This window comes from Rana temporaria, chromosome 8, assembly GCF_905171775.1.
Source record: "Rana temporaria chromosome 8, aRanTem1.1, whole genome shotgun sequence".
NCBI lineage: Eukaryota > Metazoa > Chordata > Amphibia > Anura > Ranidae > Rana > Rana temporaria.
Window position 1 is genome coordinate 97,723,881 of NC_053496.1, and position 17,453 is coordinate 97,741,333.

The following is a 17,453-nucleotide window of genomic DNA, read 5'->3' on the forward strand; positions in this document are numbered from 1 at the left end:
AGCATGGAGCAGGAGGCCACAGGCCTTAGATATCCCTTTGCCGCTCTCATCAGAAGTCCGACAAAGTCTGTGTTGGTGGTTAGACCCTCAGAATCTACTGAAGGGGAAGTCTTTCAGCCCAGTGGCCTGGAAGATAGTAACCACAGACGCCAGCCTAACAGGCTGGGGAGCAATTTTGGATGGTTGCACTCGCCAAGGCACTTGGGCAAAGCCAGAGAAGCAGTTGCCCATCAACATCTTGGAGCTCAGAGCTGCTCGACTAGCCCTCAGGGCTTGGACGTCCAAGTTACAGGGGTTCCCGGTGAGAATTCAATCGGACAATGCCACGGCAGTGGCATACATAAATCACCAAGGGGGAACCAAGAGTCAAGCCGCTCAGAGAGAGGTGAGCTTGATTCTCCTATGGGCAGAAGTTCATGTGCCCTGCATATCGGCAATATTCATTCCAGGAGTGGACAACCTTCAGGCAGACTTTTTAAGTTGCCAGACTCTGTTGCCGGGGGAATGGTCTCTACATCCACAGGTCTTTCAGACACTCTGCCAGAGATGGGGAGTGCTGGACGTCATGGCATCAAGACTCAACAAGAAGCTAGACAGGTTCATATCCCGCTCAAGGGATCCGATGGCCTGCGGAACCGATGCGCTGGTTTGCCCTTGGCATCAGTTCAAACTACTTTATGCTTTTCCCCCGCTCCAGTTACTACCCCGCCTACTACGCAGGATCAGGGTGGAGCACATACCAGTCATCCTGGTAGCTCCATCATGGCCCAGAAGGGCATGGTATTCACTAATCCTAAAGATGGTAGTGGGAGACCCTTGGACTCTTCCTCTACGGCCAGACCTGCTATCGCAAGGTCCGATCCTCCACCCTGCCTTACGGCATCTAAATTTGACGGCCTGGAAGCTGAATCCCTGATTCTCAGGGGTAGAGGTCTGTCTCAGAAAGTAATCTCTACCCTAATCAGAGCCAGGAAACCGGTCTCTAGGGTGATTTATTACAGGGTCTGGAAGGCCTATGTAGGCTGGTGTGAGTCCAAGCGATGGCTTTCTCGCAAGTTTACCATCGATAGAGTATTACGTTTCTCCAGCTAGGAGTGGATAAAGGACTGGCATTAAGCACAATCAAAGGACAGATTTCAGCTTTGTCAGTGTGGTTTCAGTGGCCGCTGGCCACCCACTCGCTAGTTAAGACCTTCCTTCAAGGGGTCTTACGTATTAATCCTCCAGTTAAATCCCTGCTTTGTCCGTGGGATTTAAATCGTGTTCTGTCAAGTTTACAGAAACAACCTTTTGAGCCGTTGGCTGAAATTCCTTTGGTTTTACTGACAAGGAAGTTAGTATTTTTGGTCGCCATAGTTTCCGCCAGAAGAGTATCGGAACTGGCAGCCTTATCCTGTAAGGAACCATATCTTAATTTTCATAAGGACAAGGTCGTTCTCCGCCCTCATCCTTCCTTCCTACCGAAGGTTATATCCAGTTTTCATCTAAACCAGGATTTGGTATTACCATCCTTCTTTCCTAAACCTACTTCCAGAAAGGAAGGGTTGCTGCATACCTTGGGTATTGTCAGGGCCATGAAGGCCTATCTTAAAGCTACAGAGAAGATCCGGAAAACAGATGTGTTGTTCATTTTACCGGATGGGCCCAAGAAGGGGCAGGCAGCTGCAAAATCCACCATCTCGAGGTGGATTAAACAGTTAATCACTCAGGCCTACGGCTTGAAAGGGTTGCCTCCTCCGTTATCATTAAAGGCTCATTCTACTAGGGCCATGGGCGCCTCCTGGGCAGCACACTACCAGATCTCTATGGCTCAAGTTTGCAAAGCGGCAACCTGGTCTTCTGTCCACACGTTTACAAAATTCTACCAGTTGGACGTAAGAAGGAATACTGATACAGCCTTTGGGCAGGCAGTGCTGCAGGCTGCAGTTTGAGACCCTCGGATTCCGGGGGGCTCCCTTTTGAGTTAAATTTTAAATTATTTTTTCTCAAATAAGTTGGATTTATTATGATTTGAGTATATCTCTAAATTAAATCCTTTTGTCTTAGGAAGATGTTTTCCCTCCCCTCATTGTAAGCATTGCTTTGGGACATCCCATATAGTAATGAATATGCCGCTCTGTGTCCCGTGATGTACGATAAAGAAAAAGAGATTTTTAATACAGCTTACCTGTAAAATCTTTTTCTTGGAGTACATCACGGGACACAGAGCTCCCACCCCTCTTTTGGGGACCATTTTGGGAGGCATACTGCTTGCTACAAAACTGAGGTACTCCTCCTATGGGAGGGGGTTATATAGGGAGGGGCACTTCCTGTTTTTGAGATTGCCAGTGTCCATCACCTGAAGGTACTCCATATAACCCATATAGTAATGAATATGCCGCTCTGTGTCCCGTGATGTACTCCAAGAAAAAGATTTTACAGGTAAGCTGTATTAAAAATCTCTTTTTTCATATATAAAATGGATACAGTCGACTTTTTCCATGCAGCTGCGAGGGTGATCCTGGTGCCTGTCATAATATATAGGATGAGCTGTCTAGTAACCTTGGAAATCTGAGGTAACATTCCATTAAGTAAAGCAATTGTAGGGGATTGATGCAAGTTACATCCTGTGACTCGTCTGACAATATTAAACACCTTATTCCAGTATCCCCGTATTTTGGGACATTCCCACCAAATGTGTATCATGGACCCCAATCCCTGACAGTTTCTAAAGCATAGGGATGAAGTTGACGGATACATGGAGGCCAGTTTAAGAGGAACTAAATACCATCTTGTATAAATGTTTACGTTAGCTTCTATAAGAGATATATTGACAAAACCTTTGATGGATCTGGTATAATTTTTATACCAGTCCGATAAGTCCCAATCATTATTAAGTTCCCTTTCCCAAGCCAGCATATGAGGTAATTTGGTGTTATTAGCAGCAAGCGATTTATAGATAACTGAAATATTTCCCTTCCTGATCAAATCCTGATCACATTTACTTTCATAAGGTGTCAAAAATCCAGAGATCAAGTCACTATCCCATAGGCTTTGTGCGTGGTCATGCAGCTGAGAAAATCTCAGTTTTTCCGAAACAGGGAGACCTAGTTTATCAATGAAATGCTGTTCAGGGAGAGGACCTGAACGTGAAAAGAAGCATCCTATACGATACAACCCCTTATCATGCCACCATTTGAAGGAGTCTTTATCTATTTTAGAAACAAAAGATGGGTCTTGAAATATACTCGATAAAGGCCTACCCCTAGAAACTAGAGAGGAATTGTTCTTAAGTGAATCCCATAAGACTAAAGCCTGAGATAGAGTCGGTGATAATATAGAAGGCCTCTTTTTGGTAAGACACCACATTAAATCCTCTATCGTTAGATTTGGGGTCGCCTGCTCTTCAATGTCTATCCAATCAGGACGATCGTGTATGAGATAAATTTCTGACAATTGCACTAATCTTGCTGATTGATAGTACCATATTAAATTAGGTACTCCTAGACCGCCTTGTCCAGGTAAGTTATATAGAGTACGTGATGGAAGGCGTGGACCCTTTCTGTTCCAAATAAACTTGGTAATCTTGCCTTGGAAGGATTTTGCGATCATTTTTCTGATCGCTGTATTAGTGTCACTGTTGCCGCTAGGAAGCTACTTTTTTTTTTTTTTTTTACTGAAGACATGTGGCTGAATACATTTTGGCCTAAATGTTTGACTAAAATTTAGTTTATTCAATTTTTCTTATAACAAAAAGTAAAAAAATATAGTTTTTTTTTTTCAAAAATGTCGCTCTATTTTTGTTTATAGCTCAAAAAATAAAAATCGCAGAGGCAATCAAATACCATCAAAAGAAAGCTCTATTTGTGGGAAGAAAAGGACGCAAATTTTGTTTGGGAGCCACGTCGCACGACCGCGCAATTGTCTGTTTAAGCGACGCAGTGCCGAATTGTAAAAACGCCTCTGGGCATTTAGCAGCATATTGGTCCGGGGCTTAAGTGGTTAAGCAACAAATCCAGCACTAGACCTCCTCTGTATCTCTAAACTGGTAACCTGTAAACAAACAAAAAGCGTTGTCTATGGAGATTTTTAAGTACCAAATTTGGCGCAATTCCATTAGTGCGAAATTTAAAAGAGCGACATGTTGGCTATCTATTTACTCGGGGTAACATCATCTTTCACGTTATACAAAAAAATTGGGCTAACTTTGCTGTTTTTTTTTTTTTTTTAAATGAAATTGTTGCGCAAATTATAGTGTGACATAAAAAGTTGCAACGATCACCATTTTTTCCCCCTAGGGTCTCTGCTAAAAAAAAAACATGTTTTTATGTATGTTTTAAAAGGGGTTGTAAATGTTTGTCTTTTATTCTCTAAATAGGTTCCTTTAAGCTAGTGCATTGTTGGTTCACTTACCTTTTCCTTCGATTGTTTGTTTTTTTTCTCTGAATTTCTCACTTCCGGTTTCTCCTCAGTAAACTTCACACCATCATCCGAGCGGTGTTTTGTCAGCCAGAACAGCTTACTGAGGAGGAACAGGAAGTGAGAAATTCAGACAAAGGAAAACAAATCATTTAGAAGGGAAATGGAAGGAAAAGGTAAGTGAACCAACAATGCACTAGCTTAGAGGAACCTATTTAGAAAATAAAAAACAAACCTTTACAACCCCTTTAACCTTACACATCTGTAAGCTGTTTTCTGTGGGGGCAGGGAAGAGGAGGCACAGACAACGTGGCAGGGGACCCCAGAAGACATTGTTTGGGGCCGCACAGGGCAGGTAAGTATAACAAGTTTATTATCTGAATTGAAAAATAAATTGACCTAAACGCTTTCACATTCTTTTTTTTTTTTTCACTCCTGTTTGGCTCCCATGTTTTGTTTTCCTCGTGACTGTTAATATTACAGCATATTTTTGTAGAAATGCAGAATATCTTGGCATTTTAGGTTTACGAGTTGCTTAACACCTTGATTTTGTTTTTCTGAAATAGGAACCTGTGGTTCTGACTGATACGAATCTGGTTCATTCAGCTCTGAAGTGGGATTTGGACTATCTGAAGGACAACATTGGTAATGGGGACTTTTCTGTGTACAGTGCCAACGGCCACAAATTTCTCTATTATGATGAGAAGAAAATGGTCAATGCCAAGACCTTCAAGCCTAAGTCTGTTAGACAAGAAATGAAGTTTCCAGAGTTTGTAGAGAAGCTAAGAGACATAGAACAGAGAGAAGGCGAAGAGAGGTAAGATAACCTGATTTGATGCCATGTCACATAACACTGATGTCTAGCTTGCCACAGAAGCCAAGTGTAAATGTCATAAGGGGTAAAGGTGTAGCGCTAAAAAAATTGTGGCAGTACAAAAAGTTCATGTGAGAGCCATCTTGTCCGTAGGAAGGGCTGGTCGCTTTCCCCTTTCTACCTACTTTACATTTATTATATGTGAGTTTACTTACAGCGATGTCTGCGCAATGAGTGTTTTCTTTCATTCCCTTACATATGCAACTACCGGTATTCCTTTAGAGGATACTTTTAGCTGAGATTAAGTTTGCTTACACCTGGTGGGATAGAGGAAGAAGGACACCGTTTCCAATTAGTGGATCGTCTGGTGAATAGGAGGAACCGTGGATATCACCATAGTAATCTATTTATTGTGTATATCCCATACACTGGTATGGGTCAGTTAGGCCTCTTTCACACTGGGCACAGGAGGCGCGGTGGCGGTATAGCGGCACTATTTTTAGGGTTGAGCACATCTTTGATGACAAAAAGCTGATGTCCCAAGTAAAAGCAACCTGATGCATTTGGGAGTGGCAATAATCTTTTGGGAAAATAAAGAACGTAATTCTTGCAAGTGTATACATAGCCTGTAATGATATCTGTTCATCCTCTATCCAGAAACAATGCAGTGCACTACAGAGCACTGAATGGGCCCTAACTGTCTGTCTTTTCATCTTGGCCCTTCAGTGCATCCTTCAAATCAAACAATTAGACCCCTTTCACACTGGGGCGTCTGGTCCGTTGGCAGTAAAGTGCCGCTAGTGGGGCGCTTGTAACACCCACTAGCGGCCGAAGAAGGGGGTTAAAAGCGCCTGTGTTGCGGCGCTTCCAAAGCGCTTTTTTTAGATGAAAGATGTCTACTGTCTAGCCACACAAATCTGGGTGCAGAACCTCACCTCAACCTTTGCTGGACACAATTCATCAGCTGGTATCGTCTCACTAGTACCCAATGCATTAAAATGGGTCAGTATTTCCAGAGGTCAGAAATGTCACTTGTCATTCACTGCTAAAAGAATTACAGGTCAGGTAAGACGTATGGAAAGAGGAGGAGCAATAATCGGGCACCCATCCAGGGTGATAGTAATTGTAACAAATAGATTACTGTTGGTGTACGTGTGCAATAAATTGCATAAAAAGACTCCTAAAAATGTGGATTTTTTTTTTATATACACTTACCAGAAATGGCTGTTGCTAGGCAGATTGCTATACCCCCAAAGGGGTGTGTTTCCTCGGTGGGACTTTAAGTGTGTGAGGCGGGCTGGAGTATAAGACTAAATTAGTCAACACGTAGGTATCAAAAGTATTCAAAATTTATTAAATTTAAATAATGTTGCTCATTAGAACAACGTATCAGAAAAAGTTTAACAGCATAGGATACAAAAAAGGTTTTCCAAAATGACCATTTGAGAACAAGAGAGCACGGCCTGGGGAGGACAATTAACAACCGTACCCCACATTAAGCATGGTAAGACAAGACAATCAAAATTGTATATACGTGTACACGCGACAAAGGAGCAGCAGAAGAAGCCCTCAGGACTGTCACATGGGTATAGACAGGGATGCCAACATTTCGAGGCTTTTTTTTTTTAAATAAAGTATCGCCTCTTCATCAGGGCGAGGGCGGTGCGTAAGATGTCGCTGTACCGTCTAAAAATAAAAAATAAAGATAAAAATAAAAAAGAAAAACGCATGAATACAAAATTCAATATAAAGACATAAAAAATGCATGTGTAGTTGAAACATTCATTTGCAAAGTTTTCCTACATACAGAGAGAGGTACATATAAAATAACCACCATTTTGATCCTCATCATGACTCACGCCGTGTCTGGAATGGTACCGAGGCGGACCCTATATGTGAGGGACTGAGTTCAAAAGTAAAAAGTATATATATACATATGCTTGAATACTGATTGCCACAACATCCTTATAGATCAGGCCCCAGAAAAATATATTAGTAGCTACTAACCGATGGATTCGAAGGTAGGTAGATCAGTCTCAGATGGAGACCATGAAGATTACTTGGCCGATTGTGCAAGAAGTATGTCCTTGGTCATTGACAGTACAGGTTATTCACACAGTATTACCATACTATGTGACCTATAGTGTGAAGGATAAGAAGGGCAAAAAGAAAAGGAGCACAATGTATCAAAAATTATAATAACAAAAGAATGCCAGACAAGAAAACACATCTAATGCACTTTTGTCAAAGACAGCAAGAAAAAACAAAACAGACTTTTACTGGTTTGAAATAGACCAGATAATGTACTTAAAATATAGTAGTTTAAGCAAGAATGCCTGGCTGGTCCGCATGGGAAAAGGTAATGGCAGCAGGGGGCGGTCAGGGGATCCATAGGGTAAACGTCAAAAATGAATAAAGTAACTAAAAAAGTTGTTATAACATGCCCTCCGGTCATGTCCAAATAGTATTGAAGCCTGGATTTAGCAAAGCACCAATAAAGTGCAATGAGATGGCTGTCAGTTGTTTAAATAGGTGAGGGTACTGCTCTTTATAAACATAGGTGAATTAATCTAATAGGGTAGTTAGATCAAAGAAGCAGTATATATGAAGCCATCCATTACGTATAACACATGATGACTAAATAAAGGACTTACCAGAGTTACAAGAGACGTATATAAAACAAGAAAAAGAAGGAAAGTAAGAAGACAAAAATCTCCTTCTTTCTGTGAGGTTCTCCCTGTCAGGGAGCAGTGTGGACAGCTGAGGATTTTGAAGATGCCAGGAGCAGCAGATTGCTCATTAGGAACAGGTTCTAAAAAAGAGAAATAAAAAAATAGAAAAGTAACATGGCAGAGAAGGCACAAGGTCGTAAGGGAGATCGTGATTATCACAGGATAAAAAGTAAAAACAGCCAACCAAAAGTAGATGGTAATAGGCATGAAAGACTGCCAGGTCTGCTAGTAAAAAATAGGATGCACATCCATACCTGTCCAGAGCGTTCTGTGCTGGTTACTGGCCACAGGGAGACTGAGCCTGAACGTTACATCAGGCAATTTATATGTTTCCCTATTGCTAACAGCTGTGTGTCAGCAGAATGCAAGGGGCGATACCTCACATATGGTCACGCCCAAAGACCGCCCTCCGCCCTCCCACACAGCACGTCGGCCAGCCAGGGGAAGACCCAGATGGTTCCTAAAATGGGCGTGGACAGGAGCGTCACTCAAAGGAACCCCCAGAGGTCGGGGGAGGAAGGGGAGGGGGCGCCACGCGCCAGAGTCCCGCGGCGCGGGGTGAGATGGATCATGTCGGATCCCCCATGGGGATGGCGGAACCCGACAGGATCCGTCTTGGAGGAGGACACTGGGTCCTAGCTCTTACCCGCGCCGAGTGCCAAATGCAATCCCAGCAGAAACAAACGCCTGGCATCTGGTTTATCTGTATAAAGCAGGGGTTGACAAATTTGCTTGGAATCTAGGAGCCAGCTAAAAAAGTTAGGAGCCAGAAAACGCGTCCTAGGTGAGCTGCTGGGATCACCAGAGGTGCATATACGAGATCTTGGTTACGGCTCATCTTCTGTCTTTCACTCAAATTTCGGATTCAAGGTCTCCTTCTGAACTATTTCCATTTTTATTCCTATTTTTATTTTTATCGTTATTGTTGTGTTTTCATTATTTGTCTAAACTTACATCGCTATTGATCGGATCAATCATTGATGAACTGTACCTTTACACGGTTGGATTGTGTTGTATCTGGATCTCCCTAGTGCTGTGTCCTTGATTAAGGACTGCTCAACAAACTTTCCTACTGGCATATTAGTGTTACCCCTATGGTGGTTTTCCACCCATTTATGTACATATATATATATGTGGCTGTATTTTACACACATTATTTTGTATAACACCGTACAGCGCAAATATTTCACTTGTTACATTTATCACTCTTGTCTATCGAGGTAGACCTTCTTTTTATTTGCAGCAGTATCCCTATTTTGCCCTTGCCCCCTCACTTTAGACAGCGCAGGAGTTCACTTCACTTATATTTCAATGTGGGGTACTGTTGTTAATTGTCCTCCCCAGGCCGTGCTCTCTTGTTCTCAAATGGTCATTTTGGAAAACCTTTTTTGTATCCTATGCTGTTAACAAACTTTTTCTGATACGTTGTTCTAATGAGCAACATTATTTAAATGTAATACATTTTGAATACTTTTGATACCTACGTGTTGACTAATTTAGTCTTATACTCCAGCCCGCCTCACACACTTAAAGTCCCACCGAGGAAACGCACCCCTTTGGGGGTATAGCAATTGGCTTATTTAGGGATGTGTTGAGACGTCGGGATCTTTTGCAATTTTTTGCATTTACAGGTAGAGAACAACCGATACTTCTTTTTTTTTTTTTTTTTTGCTAGGCAGATCGTCCTAATCTGCCACTTCCTATTCCGCGGTAGTCTTCATTCTTCTCCTCCGTGCTGTCTTCTGGGACCTGTATGTGTTCCAGAAGACAGTCGACCATTCACAAAGCGCAACGTGACTCGCGCATGCGCAGTAGGAAACGAGCAGTGAAACCGCAAGGCTCCACTGCCTGTTTTTCTTAGGGCCAGTTCACACCAGATGCAGTTCTGTTCAGTTCCGTGTGCTTTTTTTCTGCACAAAATGCATGCACAGTGTTTTCAGTATATTCCAATGGCTCTAGTTCACACCATGCAGTCAGTTTCTGCACCGAAAACTGACTGCATGGTGTGAACTAGAGCCATTGGAATACATGGAAAACACTGTGCATGCATTTTTAGTGCAGAAAAAATGCACACGGAACTGCGTCTGGTGTGAACTGGCCCTTGGTACAAATGGCGGCGCCGGCACCCGATCTGATGGTCGGATCGGCCTCGGGGGGGGGGGGGGGTTAATAAAAGTCAGCAGCTACAGTGTAGCTGGGACAGTACAATAAAGTTTCAGCCAGCAGCAAACAGGCTATACTAAAATGATTTACTTTTAAGAGTTTCTGTAACGTTTTCAGTAGTTACTATGAACCAGAGCTTCTAGCTTTTTCTAGTGAACAGAAATACATTGTAATACGTTTTCTCTGTACAGGTTATATCTGCAGCAAACTCTGAATGATACTGTAGGGCGAAAAATTGTGGTGGATTTCTTAGGTTTTAACTGGAATTGGATTAATAGGCAACAAGCAAAGCACGGCTGGGGACAGCTGACCTCAAACCTGCTGCTGATCGGCATGGAAGGTAAGTCACCCAGCCGTGTACTGATAATGTATGCACATCCTTTTTCTGTAGCCATGTGTGGAATGTCATCTAAGAGCTTTAGGTGAAACCAGTCTTTGTAAACAAATATATATGTTTTTCCACACTTTTGTCATAACCAGGGAACAGAAGGTTAACCTTTTTATAATATGCTAGGTGGAACTCCTGCGCTGTATAGAATATAAGCAAGGGGGAATGGGCCAGAAAGGGAGTGATGGGGTGAGTGAACGTGAAATACTGCAGCAAACAAAGAGAGATGTCCTCTCAAGACAAAGGTTTATACTATGAAGGTGATGGGAGTGTCTGCGCTGTAGAAGCCAAAAATGGGAAGGAAAGGGAGGGGAAGGTGGACAAAAAAATGGACTAATGTGATAGTGGGGTGTACTTAGCAGAATAGAAGTGACCTACAATTGGAAATAAATAGGTATAAACTAACCCAGATTATATAGAAGAAAAAAACGCACACATAAAGGTCTACAAATATAACTAATGAGTAGATCACCGTTTGGAAAAGGAATCCTGTGGTGGATGTGGGAATAGACAAAAAAATTATTTAAATGTACTGTGAATATAAATTAACAGGACTTGGAGCAAATGTGATATAGAATCTTGTGAACAAAATTGAAATACAATCCAACAACCGGACAAATATAAAGTGACAAACAGAGTAAGCCAGTGTTATAAGTGTAGGAGATAGCAAGCTTAGGTGAGTAAAAGTGTGTGATAAAGTAAAATCCACACACCGTGCACCCTTCACCGATGGTGAATCAAACAGCTTACCTCCCTGCTCTTATACAGACCCAGGTATATCACTGTGCCAGCTAGCTGTTTAGGCGGATATCTGCTTGTCTGATCTCAATCGCGGTATATACATAAAAGAACAAATGATGTAGATGTTGTAGCAAAATCTTCTAATAGGCAAATGGAAACCATAACATTCAAAATAGGAGGTGGTTGGCTGTCCACTTACACAACTTACAAGAGTGTGTAGGGAGCATGTGCCTATCTCCACGAGCACCGCGCTCGTATCCTTATCCAGCCTGCTCGTTAATGTCTTACCGGTACGCCGTTCCCTGACATCACTGGGGACGGATCTCGCTGTACCGGTAATTCCTGTAATGGATGTTTTATTGCGCACAATGTTACAGCCTAAGGAAATGTGTTTAGGAGGCAACAAGGGAGTGACCAGAGTCCATGCTCCCTACACACTCTTGTAAGTTGTGTAAGTGGACAGCCAACCACCTCCTATTTTGAATGTTATGGTTTCCATTTGCCTATTAGAAGATTTTGCTACAACATCTACATCATTTGTTCTTTTATGTATATACCGCGATTGAGATCAGACAAGCAGATATCCGCCTAAACAGCTAGCTGGCACAGTGATATACCTGGGTCTGTATAAGAGCAGGGAGGTAAGCTGTTTGATTCACCATCGGTGAAGGGTGCACGGTGTGTGGATTTTACTTTATCACACACTTTTACTCACCTAAGCTTGCTATCTCCTACACTTATAACACTGGCTTACTCTGTTTGTCACTTTATATTTGTCCGGTTGTTGGATTGTATTTCAATTTTGTTCACAAGATTCTATATCACATTTGCTCCAAGTCCTGTTAATTTATATTCACAGTACATTTAAATAATTTTTTTGTCTATTCCCACATCCACCACAGGATTCCTTTTCCAAACGGTGATCTACTCATTAGTTATATTTGTAGACCTTTATGTGTGCGTTTTTTTCTTCTATATAATCTGGGTTAGTTTATACCTATTTATTTCCAATTGTAGGTCACTTCTATTCTGCTAAGTACACCCCACTATCACATTAGTCCATTTTTTTGTCCACCTTCCCCTCCCTTTCCTTCCCATTTTTGGCTTCTACAACCTTTTTATAATGCTAAGGATTGAAAGGCCGTTCTTCTGTAAGGGAAACTGCTCTGCTGTCTATATACACTTTACCATTTTGTTGTCAGAGTGCGTATTTACAAGTGTATTTCTGTTTGTGTAGTAAGATCATTCTTCGAATTTCAGTAAGACATTGACACGTGTTTTTCTCCTGTGTACGTGCCTAAGGTCATGTTGCTGTTTGTGTTTTAGGAAATGTGACTCCGGCACACTATGACGAGCAGCAGAACTTCTTTGCCCAGATTAAGGGATATAAACGGTGTATCCTCTTTCCACCCGAACAATTTGAATGCCTCTATCCTTATCCAGTTCACCACCCCTGTGACAGACAGAGCCAGGTGAGGGCCACACTTTGGCAGGCTTGCTAAAATACAAACTTAATTTGTTGTTAATGTCAGTGAGGAAGGATAATCTAAAACATTTAACTTTTCCTAGTGGTTAGTGATATGTATTTACTTGGCTTGATGTGTAAATTTTTGTGTGTGTGTGTATTTTTTTTCTACCTTTTTAATAAAGACGACTTCAGACAAAAGTTATTTCCTCTTTTTGGTTAAAGTGGAATAGATCTCCATTTTCCTCCATTTTTATCTCTTTATAACACTGCAAGTAAAGAGGGAAAAGAAAAACTTTTGATCTGCTATAAATCCATTGTGCTTGTAGAGCTGATAATACATTGCCTTTGCTGCAAGCAATCCCAACCATTCTTGTTATCTCTGCCTGCTGGACTACAGAACTTCATTCATACCCTCACCCCCTTCTCTGTCCCAATTTATGTGCATTCGTTTTTTCTCCAGCAAATAATTCTGCCTACAGTCCCAAAAAATACTGGGATATACTCTAGGAAGGGAGGAGAAGGAAATTTGTCTATTGTTTAGACATAACCTTTAAACTAGTGACATGGATAGTTCTAAAAGCCAGGGAGTTCTTCCCAGCCCTGAACGTCAGTTAAGCCCTAAAGGATAAACAAGCCTTGACTGTATTGAGCAAGATTGCCTTTTTAAAGTGGTTGTAAAGGCAGAAGGTAAGGTAAACAACGATTTGCATGCAGGCCCACTAAATTAAATACTTGAACCTGATCTCGATCCAGTGATGTGCTTGAGAGCCAAGTCTGTCTCGGCTCTCTAGCTCAGATACAGCATTGGGAGTTATTTGCAATCACAACCAGTGACGAGAGCATGGGTGGGCCAAGCCCTGCTGTGTGTGTCCTATGGACACACACAGCGGGGCTTGGAAACAAGCGCACACAAGTGCCCCCATGGCAAGCAAGGGGGAGGAGCCAGGAGCTCTGGCGGGAGAGACAAGAAGAGGATCGATGCTTCTGTGTACAAAACCATTGCACAGAGCAGGTAAGTATAACATCTTTATTATTTCAAAAATAAAATACGCTTTTCCAATCATTTTTATTTAGTTTATCATTGTCTATGTCCACATAGAGGTGCATAGGAAAGGGTGACAGTTGAGTAGTGTTTTTTTGGCCTTTCACTGGAACATCCTGCAGATTAGGCTGTAGCTCTACTGATCATCCGCAATAAAGTGGAGCTTCACTCTCTCAATCGGCATTGATTATTTTAATCCTCATGCTGTTAGTATTAGTAAATCGGAAAGTATATCTATTTTTATATTAAGTATGAATATATTTTTTTACATTTCTTCAGTTACTTCCTGTTTTTTTGCCTAGGCAAATGATTTCATACATCCCAGGAGTCTTCAGGAGGGCAGGAGGGGTTTTCTCAGCTATGCACACTTTCCTGCCTGCATGCCTGAGCTAAGGGGCTAATGGCTTCCAGGAAGTAAATGCTACATGAATAATTTGCCCTTATTCAAGATGGCGGTGGCTAGAAATGCTTGGGGGTAGTTTTACAAAGTGATTTCTCAACAAAAGGAAGCGTAGAGACATGGATGGATGGGGAGAGTTGAATACTAGAAATTGGTGGTTTTGATTTGTGGTGCTCAGATGCAGTGAAGATCCACTTTAAGGAGTTCAATGGCATATTTGTGATATAGGTGGATAAGTAGATGTTTGTATTTTCTTTTTTTTTACACCAACTTCCTTTACAGAGACCTGACTCCTTTTGATAGTAAAGTATTTATTAAATTCATTCACTTCAAGCTTAGAGTTTTATTTTCCTCATGATCTAGGTGGATTTTGAGAATCCTGATCTAGAGCGGTTTCCTAACTTCAGGAATGTGGTTGGTTATGAGACTGTGGTGGGACCCGGTGATGTTCTTTATATACCTATGTACTGGTAAGAAACTTACAGTATAATTGCATGCTTTTGTGTTGGTAGTGAGGTTTTTGCCATCAATGTCATATTGAAGACGGACATTATCTAGTTCTATAGGCTATCTCTTTTTACATTATTTAACTGAATGCATTTACAAAGCTAAGGTAAAAAAATTCCCAGTATTTTTATTGCTACTTGTCCCCAAACATATACCTGATGTCCTTCTCACAGCCGCCCGGCCCAGCATCCGTCAGTGGCACTTCTTGAATTTCCTGGATACTCAGCAAGCTCTAAGCCGCAGGGGTGTCAAACTGGCTGCCCTCCAGCTGTTGCAGAACTACAAATCCCATCATGCCTGTGGAAATCATGCTTGTAACTGTCAGCCTTGCCATGCCACATGAGACTTGTAGTTCCGCTGCAGCTGGAGGGACACTAGGTTGACATATGTGCTCCAAGGGAGGCAGAGCAATAGGCATACTGCTTGGGGGAGGTCACGGGGGCGTGGCTTGGCAGTGCTGTGTGAGTGGTGACTTCTTAGCACACAGCTATTGAAGCAGATCTGCAAACAGGGAGATGGGGACTGCAGCTTTGGAACCCCCAACTACAGAAAGAAAGGAACATAGAAGAAAAGGACTACACATAGTATGGACTTTCTCCTCTGAAAAAAATAGGGTTTAGTTAACATTAAGGTCACATTAGGTAATTTTTTATGTGCATTTTACTTTTTGTTTAACTTATTTAACATTTTGGCATTACATTTCATTTGTGCTCCTTATTTGTCATGTGTCTAACTGGAATCAATTCAATGGAAACTGTACAACATTTGGCCAATATGTACGGCAGCCAGTCCAACAGAAGCCGATGGCTGAGAGCGCTAACCATAGTGTTGTGGCGGAGGGGCTGTCCCCCTGTCAGAACACAATAGCACAGCAGGGGAGGAAAGAATTGACAGCTTAGAGCTGCTGTACTAACAATCTGATGCTTTACCTGACTCCTCTGTAAATCCAGCGCGTGCCTGTTTGCAGCATCTCTTGTCTTTTGTCTTCCTTTCTCTCAAGCACGGAGACCGCTCAAGTGCCATTGGCGGCTACTGCTGCTGTCATTCTAGTCCTGGGGAGGGGATTGGGTTCAGCCACAATTTTTGTCTATAGACTCACACAGCCTGACTTAAGAGCATGTCCTCCATGAGCTGAGGGTGTCGGCATGGGGAGGTACGGAGCTGCTCTATGCAATACCATTGCTCAGAGCAGGTAAGTATAACATGTTTATTATTTTAAGAGAAAAATCATTATACCTTGGCTTTTACAACCCCTTTAATTTAGCCTTTTAGGAACTTGGGAATTTTGCTTTTTACAGTCACATCAGGCCTTGCATAAAGATTTATACTGAGAGAGAGGCAAGTTTAAGTGCCAGCTTCTGCTGCATCAGGGGGAGCACTGTGTGTGCGCATGGGTCTTTAAAGTGGAAGTAAACCCTCCTATATTTTTCAGGCAAGGAAGGTGCCATCTTGGCCTCTGTTTGATCTTCAGCTGCCATGATGCTGCACATATGGTCAGCTATGACATCAGCCATTGCATGGATTGACAGTTTGGTTGAGAGCACAACCAATGGGAGTGTTACATTCCTGGCATGTGCTAGAAATGTAACCGGTTTTTGAAACGGTTAAATGGATGGGTTTACTTGTGCTTTAAAAAGGGAAAGCACTCGAACGCCCAACGTACAGGGCATCACAAATAACTCTCAAAAGTAGTTTTTCAGTTTAACAGTGTAAGCTGTGATGAGCCCACAGGTATGGCATGTTAAAATCCAAATTTTAAAGATACACAGTGTTTTTGTAAAAAGTACATGGAGCCCCTTGACTGCATAGTGCATTTTATTACAAAGACGAACTTGGCCTTTAAAATTGACTTGAATGGTAAGTTGTAAAACATTGCATCCTATATGCAACTTGCATATGTAGCCCAGTGGTAGGGAATGGAATCCAGTGGAAAAAAATGGATATTCTGATCATGTATCTTATCTGCACTGGCAAAATCATAAAAAAATATATAAAACAAAGAATATTTTGGAAATTGGTTATTAGGTTTGTTTGGACCCTCTGCAGTGCCCTAATACCTTTTTGTTGAGCCTGTAGTGAAAAGAACTTGCTTCAGAGTCAGCTGTGGGAAAAACTTTGTGAACCATTATCCCTTTTATTGCCATCAAGGTAAAAACAATGTCAATGGTAGTAGGTGTGCGAAAACAGCAGCATGAGTTTACTCTTAAAGAGCAGGTTGTTGTCTATTGTAGAAGAGTTTTGGCGGCTGTATTTATATAATTTATACAGAGCTTTATGTGCCCCGATCCCCTCGCCTCCTTCTAACGAAAAAAGGGAAAGATTTTAAGCAGAGAGAGATGGAAGCACACAGCAGAGTTGCAAGTGAGGCATTAGGTTTCTAAAAGACCTCCGATGATTATATTAGGAGTACAGGCGGTCCCGGGGTTACAAACAAGATGGGGACTGTAGGTTTGTTCTTAAGTTGAATCTGTGTGTAAGTTGGAACAGGTAATTTTTTTTAAGTGTAGCTCCAGCCCAAAAAATCTATTTTAAGCATTTTGGATAGCATAGGGAAGGGTTATCACCCCTGTAACATTTGCTTTGCTGTCTGTGCCCCTATTTCGATTTCACCTCACTTTTAAAAATTTGGGGTTGTTGGGGAAACATTGACTGGTGAAAAGGCATCAGTGGAGGTACCTTTTTCCCATATTAACTCGTACAGGAGTGAATTTCCCTTCCTAGGGGTAGATTTCCTCTCACTTCCTGTTGTCTCCCTCCGTTTGTAAGTAGGAGTTGTTTGTAAGTAAGGGACTGCCTGTAC

At 41.9% G+C, this 17,453-nt stretch overlaps 1 protein-coding gene and 1 long non-coding RNA gene across 4 annotated transcripts in view; one reads left to right on the forward strand and one right to left on the reverse strand.

Moving 5' to 3' along the window:
* HIF1AN (hypoxia inducible factor 1 subunit alpha inhibitor) overlaps positions 1–17,453 on the forward strand; it is a 131,133-nt gene that overhangs the window by 14,368 nt on the left and 99,312 nt on the right. For all 3 annotated transcript variants that reach the window (XM_040362339.1, XM_040362341.1, XM_040362342.1), the window contains exons 2-5: positions 4,965–5,215; positions 10,299–10,447; positions 12,563–12,708; positions 14,510–14,616. In XM_040362339.1, coding sequence (XP_040218273.1) covers positions 4,965–5,215; positions 10,299–10,447; positions 12,563–12,708; positions 14,510–14,616 — 653 coding nt within the window. The remainder of the gene's footprint in view (positions 1–4,964; positions 5,216–10,298; positions 10,448–12,562; positions 12,709–14,509; positions 14,617–17,453) is intronic.
* LOC120947212 lies at positions 6,843–8,257 on the reverse strand. Its single transcript, XR_005750855.1, has 4 exons — positions 8,199–8,257; positions 7,867–8,024; positions 7,220–7,350; positions 6,843–6,898 (listed from the first exon to the last, which is right to left on the reverse strand). It is a non-coding gene; the product is annotated as an uncharacterized LOC120947212 (long non-coding RNA).